This window comes from Schistocerca gregaria, chromosome X, assembly GCF_023897955.1.
Source record: "Schistocerca gregaria isolate iqSchGreg1 chromosome X, iqSchGreg1.2, whole genome shotgun sequence".
In the NCBI taxonomy this organism is placed as follows: Eukaryota; Metazoa; Arthropoda; class Insecta; order Orthoptera; family Acrididae; genus Schistocerca; species Schistocerca gregaria.
Genome location: NC_064931.1, coordinates 753946951 through 753960017, shown reverse-complemented (window position 1 = coordinate 753960017; position 13067 = coordinate 753946951). Strand labels below are relative to the sequence as shown.

Genomic DNA, 13067 nt, shown 5'->3' with positions numbered 1-13067 from the left:
CAGATATTTTTGATTTCCAGGAATTCAAACATACTCAGTATTTGTCGGTTGCTAAGTGGAGGACATGGGACTGTGGCTGTTAGCTGTGTCCCTCAGTCAGTACATGCTCAGAAAATGTAGAGTCATAATTATGCAACCCCTGTTCATGTTCAACCAACCTAGTTACTATGACTTTATTGTCCAATAAAAAACTTACCACAGTCAATTGTATATACTCCACTGTTGGCTAGTAATTGGGTCTTATCTTTCCTACTGAAAATAAACTGTGATGTGGTGTTCCTTACATAGTGGGAAATCCTATATTTGCTGTATTTCAGTGTATTGGTTACACTGTGTGACACCTTTCCTGGATGTGGGATTGTATATCACTTCTTGCAAAAGTGGAAGAAACATCATTGGGCATATAGAGCAGGAGTATAATTTTTATATGAAAAAGTACCATCACAGCTGTATCTTGAGACTGTCTTTATTCCATAATACGACTAGTTTTGGCAGCACATTGCATTCATCCTCAGGTCCCGCCACTACCAAAAATGTATCTGATTTCCTTGGTGCATTTACTGTGGAATCCTTTTTGATTTTTGCTTTCTATACAAGATGTGGTGAGGTATGGGATTGCACTTCACATTCTGCAAACATTGGGAGGAACAGCAGACAGTGCATAGAGGGGGGTACAATTATCAATTTTTATTTCTTATGCAAGGTGTGATCAATCAAGACAGGGCTACAGCCTTTGGTTGAGGCATTAAATTTTATTGTGTATGACTCTGCTTTGAAATCTTCTTTGGACAAGGAACGGATAAGAGACAGTGCGCTGTTGAATAGAAAGTGCATGTATGCGTGTAACTGGGTGTAGTGAGCAAGAAGGTATTGCCATATCTGTAGCTGTAGGTTTTCCATAGATTTTGAAACAATTTGTTTTTGTACTGATGGCATTAGTCAGATCTAGGAAGTTTTTGTGCTAAGTGAGCTGAGTGTCAGTCTCGAGTCATCCACTTTCACAGACTTAACATCAGGCCAGTACAGTATATGTCAGAATATGAGTACAGTCTTGTACTGGTATGTTGGAAAATAAAGTGCAGGCATTAAATGATACTAATTTAGCACTGTGTGTGATGTATAAATTTTTTGTTTTATTTACAAGATCCCCAAAGTTTGAACAACTATGCTTTGATTTGAATTTGATGTTACTTTTTATCATACTGTCCAATTTATTTCCCAGTTTGTGAGATGGAGCTGTGGATGAGGATACAGCTGGATGGATGGGTACACCCTGCTTATGCAGTTTCAGATGCCCATTTAGTCTACAAGAAACTGAGTTCATGTAGTTGATAGCTTTGCTTCAAGATCAGAAAATACACTTTTATAAAAATTCTGGTAATCCATCAAATGGGGCTGCATCTGTACACATAGTACTTGAATAACGATGAGAAAACCAATGGCTGTATTTGGATCTAATGTCATTTATTCTTTTTAAAACATGCTACCAGTTTCAACACCACATGGTGTCATCTTCAGGCCCCCAACATAACCTGCCATCCACAACCATTTTCATGTGCAATGAACAGGGTCATATGCCAAAAATAACTGGAGTCTGTATCTTCCATGGCAATAACAAGCCCAGCATGGTCAGGCGACAATGCTTCTGTAGAAAAGACTGTGATCTGTTATTTCCCCAGTTTTCTCATTCAGCTGTTAAGAACTACATTCGGCACACCTTATCTCACATGTAACAAAACCATATTATTGGAATAGTTAGTTTAAGGACAGTCACATGTTCTGAAACTTCATGGCATGTTAAAACTATGTGCCAGACTGAGACTTGAACCTAGAAGGTGTTTTTTTTTTTTTTTTTAAGCATTGCCGCTGAAAGGCAAGGTACTGTGTTCAGGTCCTAGACCACCTCAGTTTTAATCTACCAGAAAGTTTCAAAATTATGCACATTCCAATACAGGGTGAAAGATTCATCCTGGGATCATATATGCCTTTCATCTCTCGCATAAAAATACATGTGTTTTGTATTATTATCAACTATGGTCATGTAGTCAGTAAGTAATTAACTACTGATTTTTTTCTGTGTTGTGTTGTTTGTGTTGAAACATCATATCTAAAAGTTTTCTTGATTGCTTTTTAAGGTAAATATAGAGTGAGTACAGTGCCACCTATCCTGTAGTTATTTATTGGTTGTTCCTTAGAAATCATTATGTGTTTTATGAACACACTTTTCTGTGTGGCTTTATGATTTTACTTTGTCATTTTTTTCAGTTACTTTTTGATTGAATTTGACACTTCACCAAAAACAATAGACTACTTGATTGATGAATTTCACAGAGATGTAGATGTCCTGCGTTCCAGGATTTACAGGTCACATGAAAAAGAAGAGTTTGAGTGCACATTTGAAGAGGAGTGCCTGCCTGCAGCATACAGGTAATCATGTTTTATAAATAATTCCTCTGAAATTATTTGTGATAAATATTATACATAAGCCTATCTCCTCGTATTGGGCCTGCAGATCATTGTCTCCAATAAGAACAGAGCAAATAAGCAATTTTAATGATGGTGCAACCTGATTTAAATTTGGTGTGTATTCCCTATATCATTTGAAACATATGCTGAGACATTTCTGTAGAAAAGTCTATGATCTGTTATTTACTCAGTTTTGCCATACAGCTGTTAAGAACTGCATTTTGCACACCTTTGCAAATATGTTACTATAGCAACCAGAATTCGACACGACCAGGAGGCGCTGGCCAACTGACCGAGGGAGTTAAGGATGATTCACTAAAAACCACGGAACGACAACAGTGATGGAGGAACAACGAGGACAACACAACAGAATGACAAGTCTGGAGAGCGAACTGAATTGAGAGCCTAGATATAGTAATATCAAGAACCAACAAATGCTGAGTACAGTGAACAATACGAGAGTGCCGTTGGAACATGACTGAGATCTGGGCCCTTGCACTGCTGGTTTTATAGCATGCCAACAGGTGCCGATAGGTTGGGGTGTGGTACGTGGCCTGTGCCTAGCACTGAGGTGGCAACAGCAGCACTCACAAATATAAGGAGCTCTGCCTGCGGCTGTCATCTATGTCCATGCGTTCTGGGGAGGGGGGTGGGGTCTTTTAAACTCATTAGGATGGGATATCAGGATTCTCCTCCTCTTCCCTCCTCCCCCCCCCCCCACCCCCCACCCCCACCCCCAAATGAATGCATTTGAAGCGTCCTGGACAAAGTTTTGGAAGGTGAACTGCTGGCACAGTTCACGTCTTGATGAAGGAGCCCGCCAGCTGCAAGAAGGAACACAGGACGTCAGGCAATGTGCAGGGGAATGGCAATATGGGAGATAACTGTTGAGTGGATGGGTGCTACAGTGAGGTATCAACCTCCATACCTGCATCCATGGCAACCGCTGATGGTGGCCTGGAGCACAAATTGCACCCGTGTGGTTGAGGGATATGCAAGAGCGCATTCCAATCAACTCTGAGTGACCCACTGATGGTGGCACAGTCAGTAGGCAAGGAAGGAGTTGATTGGTGTGCCAACACTCCAAACCCCTCAGAGTATCAACTGTCATAAGGCACCACCGTGGATGGCCACCACTGTAGCTGACATCCACAAAGGTTTTGTTACATGCCAGCACACCTAAACAGCTGAACCTGGAGGGTATTATTCAGCTTTTCAGATCAGGGTTTCTGAGGGCTGTAGTGCTATGGGTTGGAGGAAAGTATGTGGCAGTTGCCCATGGAGGAGCTCTGCTGTGTTACAGTCATGGACAGGAGTGGTCCTGTAGGTGCTCAAAAACATTGTTAGTGCTGCTGCAGTGCTGGGTGTGCCCACTGATGTTAACATTTTTTGTTTAAATGTACACATCGCCCTCTCCATTTCACCAGTGAAGAATGGGTGAAAAGTTGAGCTAAACAAGTATTTGATTTCACTGACATTGCAGAACTGATCAAGGCCATCACCATGAATTGGGGTCCGTTGTGAGACACAAGAGTGCAGAGAAGCCCATTGATGACGAGAATCCAGGTAATTGCATTGTGTGTGCTGGTCGTAGTGGTGGATGCCATGTTAACCACATAAGGCTATATGGAATAGGCATCCATGACAATCAGCAACATAGAGAGAAAGGGACCAGCTAAGCCCAGGTGAATGTGGCCCCAGGTTCAATGGGGAGTGGGCCAGGGTGGAAAAGACTGAAGTGGAGTAATGTACTTGGGATGACAACATGGTGAATATCTGCTTCCACATCCAGCTGAGGAATATTGGAGACAGAGGACAGACAATTACAAAGGCAAGCCGAGACCCTGAGTTCTGGATCAGCAGATTTGGAAAAATAATTGGGCCACCCATGTAGCACATAGTGCACAATAAACCATAGGATAGGGTCACAGAGCATGTATGCAGCGATGTGAGTAGCAGTAATGGGAAACCTATCCAAGGTGCATTGTTGTTTGGTGTCAATGCGGAAACAGAAGATTTCGTGTTCGTCAAACACCGGCTCTGGCCCTGAGGGTAGATGAGAGAGCGCATCTGCATTTGCAAGTTGCACAGTAGGCTTGTACTTAATGGTGTAATTGTAAGAACTAAGGAAAATAGCTCAGCACTGGAGCCTTTGAGATGTCTACTCTGGAGGCTGAGAGTGTGGCCCAAAGAGTGCTACCAGTGGTTTTGGGCCAGTAATGGGGATAAACTTTGTCCCAAAGAGGTACACATGGAGTTTCTTAATGGCATAGATGAATGCCAAAGTCTCTACCTCGATCTGTGAGTAGTTTCTGACATCAGTGTCTTCGAAGCGTAGGTGATGGGTTGCTCAATACCATATCGATTACAATGCCCCAGCACCACCATTGGCATAGGGGGAGTTGTCAACAGCCAAAACAAGGGGACGTGATGGAGAAAAGGGTGTAAGGGAATGCACCAAGTGTATCTTGTGCTTCAGCTGGGAAAAGCATGTTCACAGGCAGCTGACCTCTGTATCTGAATGCCCTTCTTTTCCAGCTGATTGAGTGGGTGTATAATGTGTGGTGCTTGCAGGAGGAACTTAGAATAATAATTCACTTTACCTAAAAAAGACTGCAGCTTCTGTAGATTTTTCAGATGTGGGAGAGAGTCAACGGCCGCAACGTTGCAGTCAGTGGGCTGATTCCCATTTTTGTTGAGCATGTGTCCAAGGTACTCCACCTGCTCCTAAAACAACTGGCATTTTTTTAGGCATCACTTTAGCTCTGCAGTAACAGCATAGTAAATAGGTCATCTAGGTAATTGGTACAAGCTGGAATGGATATGGTTAACTGTACAAGATATCTCTTCAAGATTGCGATAATGGAAGAGAATGCGACGGACAAACGTTTGTATTTGTATAAACCAAAGAGTGTATTGATGACCATAAAACATAGTGATTCCTCATCCAGTGGGGTCTGTAAATAAGCACTGACAAGCTTTGTGAGGAGATTCTGCGGACATGATATGAGATAGGCTTCAACGTGTACTTGGGCATCGATTGTTCACCCAAAATCTCCACAGAACTGGAAGGATTCATTCTGTTTCTTAACCACTACCAGTAGTGTGGGCCAAGGACTAGTTTTGACAGGTTCAGTTACCCTAGCTTTATGAAGCCATTCGAATTTGGGCTTAACTGCTGGCCGTAGGGAGACTGGAAGTGCACATGCCTGACAGAAACACTGCATTGTATCTGGAGATATAGAAACATATGCCTCAAAATGGTGGTGCTCCCCAGGCCAGGACCAGACAGACACAAAAGAGGCACAAGGGTCATCAAGTTCCTGAAAGGGAACCATATCTGGAACCTGAACTTTGCCCGTGATGAAGAACACAATCAGTGAGAAGGCATCCAGGCTGAAAACATTTTCAACTGAATGACTGTTGGCAACAAACTGTTATCAGCCATGTAACCTTGTTTGCTGCTGTAGTTGTGAACTGACCTCTGAGGAGAGTTGAGCTGTCATCATAATGCAAACAACTTGCGAGGGGGCGGAGCCAATGCTGAGTAACCCAGGTGAGCATATGTTGGGAGGTTCACAAGGGAAACCGTCACTCCCATGTCTACAAACAAACATCCTGATGTGCAATTGTGAGATCAGTAGACAGCTTGGTAGCGGGAGGATTGCCCTGGGGAACAATGGTGTGTAGTTCACACATTGTCACTTGACACAAGTGTGGAGTGGGGTTTGACTGTCCCGATGCTTGACAGCAGACAGTTCAGAGATGCCCAGTGATCTGTCAGTTTGCATGTTAGTGCATTGTGAAACATGCGGGACAACAAGGGAGACCCTTTTGCTTACACTGATGCCGTGTGCTTGGCTGCTCACAGGCCACTAACCCGTTCAAAAGTGATGAATCATGACAATGCCGTCAGGAAAAGGACTTGCGAGAATTTTGACACCTTGGTGGTGGTTGAACCCTTGCCATAAGATATTCATTGGCCACCTGTGTGATTCCAAAAGAGTGCACAGTTTTCAGAATACCATTCAAGAAAAGAGTGTTCTGCCTGAGGGCTGCAGTTTGTACTTCTAGATTGGGGACCAATTGAACCAACATGCCTCAAATCAAGGAATCTGCTTATGAGGTTTTACAAGATGGGTTTGCACCAGTGAAATCACAACGTCAACTCAGTCCTTAAAAATCCGTCACCCATAAGCAATATGACTGCCTCAGTTGCTTGCAGCATTGATGAAACTCAACGTGTGATGCAACCACATGTAAACATTGTGAATAATAGTTCAACAGCAACAAACATGCCTACTGAATTGCTAGTACAACCAGATTTTGGAGGGGAGCCAAGTTATTTAGTTTTAAAAATGTCTCTGAGGTAGCCCAAGAAAGTAAGAGTGACTAGTTTTCCGCTTTAACTACTGTTGCAATTCTGCAGGAGCATCTGTTGCTGTAGCTGTTCCACAAGTTGCACGAGTTTCACATCCATAAGACACTGTTAACCATTTTCCCTGTTGCCAATTATAGTAACCAAAATTTGGCACGACCAGAAGACATGGGCCAACTGTCCAAGGGAGTCAGTTGTGTGTCACTGAAAGCCACAGAAAGACAGCAACAGTGATGGAGGAATGATGAAGATAACATGACAGAATGACAAGTCTGGAGATCAAACCAAATTGAGAGCCTAGACATTGAGTACAATGAACAATACGAGAGTGCAGTCGGAACATGACTGAGGTCTGGGCCCCTGTGCTGCTATCTTTACAGTGTGGTCACAGGTGCCAATATGCCGGCACCTGGGCGTGAGATGCACCTAGCTCTGGAGCGACGACAGCAGCACTCGCAAATATCAAAAGCACTGCGTAGCAGCTGTCGTCTAGGTCCATGCATTCTGACAAGCTTTCAAACTTGTCAGGCAGGGATGCCAGAGTTACTTTCAAAACCTATACTGAACTGTAGCTCTCCTCCTCAATTTTCAGCAAATGCATTATATGCTTGTCTGTCTGTGTAATCTGGAATGTAAAACATAACCAAATGAAAAGCTGATTCTCTACCCTGTGTAAATCATTTTGTATATTGCTTTGGCCACCATAAATAAGCTAAGTTCAGCCAAAAATACAGTTCAGGAAATGATGCTTATTCACAGATTATAGATTTAGCTGTACATATGATGAAGCATCAATGTTTTTATTGTTGGTAATGAAACAAGTCTTTTGTGTGTATGGATCCACAGCTGCGAATTTCGCAGTCAGTCGTTGAGCTGTTTGTTTTCAATACTGGCTAACAACTGAGGTATTTCAGCATTGCTGATCACTTTGACTGAAAAATATGTATAATTTGAACCTTATATTCTTATTAGGGTGCATTATCTTTATTTACTTATTTACTTTTATGTATTTATTTTTTTCCTCTACTATATTTATTGTGGTCAATTTGCTCCTATATCTTGCAACAGAGTGAGCTGGCCCAATGAGAATACACTTGGTATTATGATGGCTCAAAACCCCATTCAGTCATCTAAAATTAGTTTTTCAGTGATTTCCCAAAATCTCATTGGGTGAATGCCAGGATGACTCCTTTGAAAACACATGACCATTTCATTCCCAACCCTTTCTCAGTCTGAGATTGTGCTCCATTGCTAATGACCTTTTTATTGATGGGACATTGAACCCTAATATTCCCTGTTTTTCTTTCTTTGCCTTGCACATTCATATTTCTTTTAAACTTGTCTCTGGTGTCTTAAAACAAAATTTTGTACAGGTGTACCTATTTATGTAAACCTGTTGTAACATCTCATCACTGTCACTAATACTCTGACATTTGGAATACACTCTCTGATCACTGACCCACCAGTATAAAAGGAGACTGGGGGTATTGTGCTGTCAGTAGAGAAGCAGTAACGGAGAACTGGTAGGTCAAAAGAGTTCAGTAACTCCAAACATGGATTATTCATTAGCTGTCACCTGAGTAACAAATCCATCAGTGACATTTCCGATTGGCAAGTTGACTGGTGGTAATGTGATTGTGAAATGGAAATGCGAAGGAACAACCACAGCTAAACAAAGACCAGGCAGACCTAATGTACTGATGGACAGGAACCTGATGAGTGTTGTTGTATAGGGTGATTGTAAAAAAATTGCATGAAATCAGCAGAAGGAATCGCTCACGAGTTCCAAAGTGCTACCAGTAGTCCAGCTAGCATAATGAGTGAAAAAGAATGGGATACAATGGTCAAGCAGTTCCCCACAAGCCACACATTTCTTTAGCCAGTGCTAAGCGATGCATGAGGTGGTGTAAAGAGTGACACTACCGGACGGTGGATGGTGAAACGAGTGATTTGGAGTCATGATTCGTGCTATACCCTGCGCCAATCTGACAAATGAATTTGGGTTTGGCGAATGCTTGGATAACTTTACTTGCCGTCATGTGTAGTACCAGTAGTGAATTATAGAGGAGGTGGTGTTATTGTATTATTTTTTCCTATGTTTAGGGTGTGCCATCCTTATTGTGCTTAAGGAAACACGTTTTACACATTTATGAACACATTTTACAGCATTGTGTACTGTATACAGCAGAGCACCAGTTCAGAGGGGATGATTGATTGCACCATCATGACAATACAGTCTGTTTTAAAGCAGCATCTGGGAGGCATTGGTTTGTGGAAAATAACATTCCTTAAATGTACTGTCATGCACAGGGTCATGATCTGAACCAAATGAACACCTTTGGGATGAATTAGTGATTTTCATAAATCACTCCAGACAAATGCTGAAATGATTTGTTTGAAGAGGGCACAATCAATTTCTTTTCCCATCCTTTCATAATTTGAGTTTGTTCTCCCTCTCTAAGGACCTTGTTGTTGACAGGACGTTACACTCTAATTTTCCTTCCTTTGGTGATGAGTGAGAATGTCAACTTTGCTCCAGGCCCCAGCATCCAGTACCACTACCTTCTCTGGTTCTTTAGGAAGAGTAGGCTACCATTTCCCCACAGACACCCAGACGCCTAATTGAAACTGTCCTCAGCAGAGTTCAAACCGTCACAAAGGTGAAGGATAGCCACACCCCACATCCACTATTAGGTGTCCTGATTCTTTTGATCAAATACTGTATTCCAGCTGTTAAGTATTAAAATAGTAACTGAAATACTTTAAATTGTTGGGTGTTGTCAGACACAGAAGAAATAACTGTTTGAAAGTAATGTAAATGGAGAAGTCCTTATAATATGTGAAGAGCTAGTCATTAGAACGGAATCCTAGCATTTGTTTCACTCCAATTAGATACAATCTAAGAGGTTAAGGGTATTACTGATACCATGATTTATTTTTTAAAATATTGGAGATGTAATAGGGATTACCAGTTTTCATGTCTTAAATCCATGGCTGATTAAAGAACTTGTGCTGAATGTATTATAATTGAAGTCATCTGGCTCACTACATAAGTTGACACATGCTATTTTGCCTCACTTATTGTCTGTGTCATTATATCCCTCATCACATGGTTTTTTTTTTCCCAGTTCTGCCGGAATAAATGCCTTACCTTTATCCCCAGTGTGTTTCTGGCTGCTATTTTATTATTTTAATCATCCTTTTTCTGTAGTAATATTTGATTGTGATTTTAGTAATGTTCCACATTGAATTTCTGGGACATTAAGGACTCTCTTTGTGTTCCACTTGTGTATGTTAAAACTAGAGATTCAATTTTTTCACTAATTGCATCACATACTTTCTCATTTTTGCAGGAAAGATGTTCAGAAGTTGTTAGAAATAGCAAAAAAAGATGCAAAACCAAAGTTCAACCCAAATACATCTCTGGATTACTATCCATTCAACAAGTAGTCAGTAAGTATTTTTGTTTATGTTTCTTGCATGTTATTTATGGCAATTATGTTCAGAAGTTAGTAATAAATGAAAATTTGTACTGGACTGGGACTTGAACCTGGATTTCTCACATTATGCGAGTGGTCACTTTAACCAATTCGACCATCCAAGCACCTCCCATTCAACCCAAATTTCCAACTTGTACCACACTACTTTCATAGTGCCCCCCCCCCCCCCCCCCTTATCCGTTTTCCTAGGACATGTATGAAAGATCAGACACCACACATATAATAGTAATATCTACACCCTGATGGCATTTCATGATATCTTCCAGTGTGGATGCACCCTAGGTCTCCCCTCTTGCAGGAAGGTGCTTTGAGCAATAAGGGAAGGTGCTGTGAGCAATAAGGAAAATGAACTGTGGGGAAGGGGGGGGGGGGGGGCTATTGCTATGGAAGTAGTGTGGGAAAAGTTGGGAGTTTATTTTGAAGAGGAAGTGTGCTCAGGTTGCTGAAGCAGTTAAGGCAGAAATTCTGGGTTCAGGCCCCAGTGTGACACAACTTTTCACTTGTCATCATTGAATTGTTTTAGTTCTGTCATGTGTCTGAAGTCACTATTTCTCTTCATGTACATATATGTGGTCACACACACATGACTACTGTAGTGTAAAAGAACAGACACCATTATTTCTTGAAAGTTGTGTGTTTTCAAATAATGTAAATTTCTTGCTATTGTACTGTACACCTTCCTTTTCCTCCTCCTCCTCCTCCTCCTCCTCCTCATCCTCCTCTTCTTCGCCTCTTTCCCATTTCTGTATGGGGTGTGCATTATTATACGGGTTTTCCAATTCAGTGACAGTTGGTGACTGGCTGCCCTTCCTGATCCCACAACTCTCCTGGGTATGGAATGGGTGCACCTCCATCTGTCTGCTTCTAGAGTAAGTAAGTAAGTAAGTAATTCAAGTGTTAGAACATTTTCTAAATGTTGGTGTAGCACACCTGAGGTGGGACACGGGTACCAGCTGTCGTTTACTCAATTGAATGTGGGAAATCACCTAAAAACTACATCCAGCCTGGCCAGTTCACCAGCCCTGTCATTAATTCATGAGTTCCATTCAGTCCGGGCCAGGCTCGCCTCTCCAAATCCTGAAAGCAGCACATTAACATGCTTGGCTGTCCTGATGGTTTCCTAATGTACACAATATCTACTGTATAAACCCCACTTTTACATTCCCAGATTTAATGTTTTTCATTCCATTTACAACATTTTTTTTATTGCTCACATCAGCATTCTTATGTTCACAAAGCTGATCCACACCCTTTTTTGCAGTAAATTACTTATAATTTTCCCACAATTTAAGCTTTAAGAAACAGTATTCGTGTACATAAAAATGATGTAATTGACATAAAATGACAATGACTTTCAAATAGTGTTTACAGACATTATACAGTTAACTTTTTTGTGCCCTGGGTGCTCTACTCAGTAGATCTGAATTGGTAAAAGTCAGAACAATTTGTGACACTTGTGCTTAATCGTCTGCTGGACATTATTGTATCCGTATTGTTTAGTGTTAACTTCACCCTATGATTATGATTGTATGCAGAGGACGTTCCCTTTCCAGTATTTATTAGTAATAATATAGTTATGTGTATGGTTTGTATATGCACTGAATGCAGTGTCATCTGCTAGCTAAGACTGATTACATTCACTGTACCAACAAATCCCAGTCGACGTAGTTACCCCTGTCGACCACCATGCCAAGAGTGGACTGTGTGTACCATGTGATGTGGTTCAAAGTCTTGCATAAGTAATCAAAGTGTTGTGTTGTTAGCTGTTTCTCTCAAGTAGAAATTTAATGCTTTCCAGTTTTAAAATGGAAAATATTACCAAAAGAGATAAGAAAACACTGTCAATTCTCAAAAGAGTTAAAATTCATCACAGAACGTGTGTCATTACCACAGAGTTTAGCGATACCTATGTCTGTGCTGCAGATCATCTTCAAAAACAAAGACTCTGTTGAGGAAAGTACAAGTAACCCTGGTCCAAATTCAAAAAGGATTGACTATGTCTGTTATTCTAAATATGCTGAGCTTGAAGAAATTATGAACTGGTTTCAGGGGGCGTGTGTCTCCAACATCCTGATGAACAGTGTGATGTTTTGCCAAAAGGTACTGAAGGTGGCTAATGCACTTGGAATTGAGGACTTCTTCACATGTAACAAGGTGCACTGATAGGATCAGAAAGTGGTGTAATGTGGTGTACAAAAAATGGAGATGGTGAAGGAAACAGTGTAACCAGAACAGCTTTTAGTGAATGGCAGAGTGGTAGATTATAGGAATTTACGAAGCAGTATAAAGTGGTATAAACTGAGGGAAGGTGAAGCTGATCTCTTTTTAAATGTCTTTCCAAACTAAACACTGCCTTTAAAGGGGAAAATTGTCACGGGGGGAAAAATAGTGAAGTTGGCCTTACAATAATGCTAATTCATGTTGTAATTTCTTAAACTTTCCCGGCAATTTGATGACATCTCGTGGAAATCGGGTTTTCTGCCAGATATCAGCGTCTTCCAAACATGATACTTCGACATCATTACTTGACGTCTTCATCAGGTGTTCCCTGAGACTGGCTGCTTGCTGGACCGGGTCGCATATTTATGGCTGCCCGGTGCCTGGTGTTCTGTTTGCCGTTTCCTAGTCGGTCCGCGCCCGCTATTCGCGCTATCCTGCCGCTCTAGGTGTTCTCTATTCCGTCCGCGCCCGCTCTGGCCGTCTCCAACTGCGGTCGTGGCCTC

The 13067-nt window shown here is 41.5% G+C and overlaps 1 protein-coding gene across 3 annotated transcripts in view; it reads left to right on the top strand.

The window, feature by feature from the left end:
• LOC126298884 (probable 28S ribosomal protein S6, mitochondrial) overlaps positions 1-13067 on the top strand; it is a 45637-nt gene that overhangs the window by 7275 nt on the left and 25295 nt on the right. Inside the window, exons 3-5 of one of the 3 annotated variants that reach the window (XR_007552691.1) lie at positions 2266-2427; positions 10198-10297; positions 11129-11213. Coding sequence is in view for 2 of the 3 variants with exons in the window: in XM_049990417.1 (XP_049846374.1) it covers positions 2266-2427; positions 10198-10294 (259 nt within the window). In the remaining variant the exon portion in view is untranslated. Of the gene's footprint in view, positions 1-2265; positions 2428-10197; positions 10302-11128; positions 11214-13067 lie in introns of all 3 variants that reach the window. The other 2 variants (XM_049990417.1, XM_049990418.1) reach the window with 2 other exon arrangements.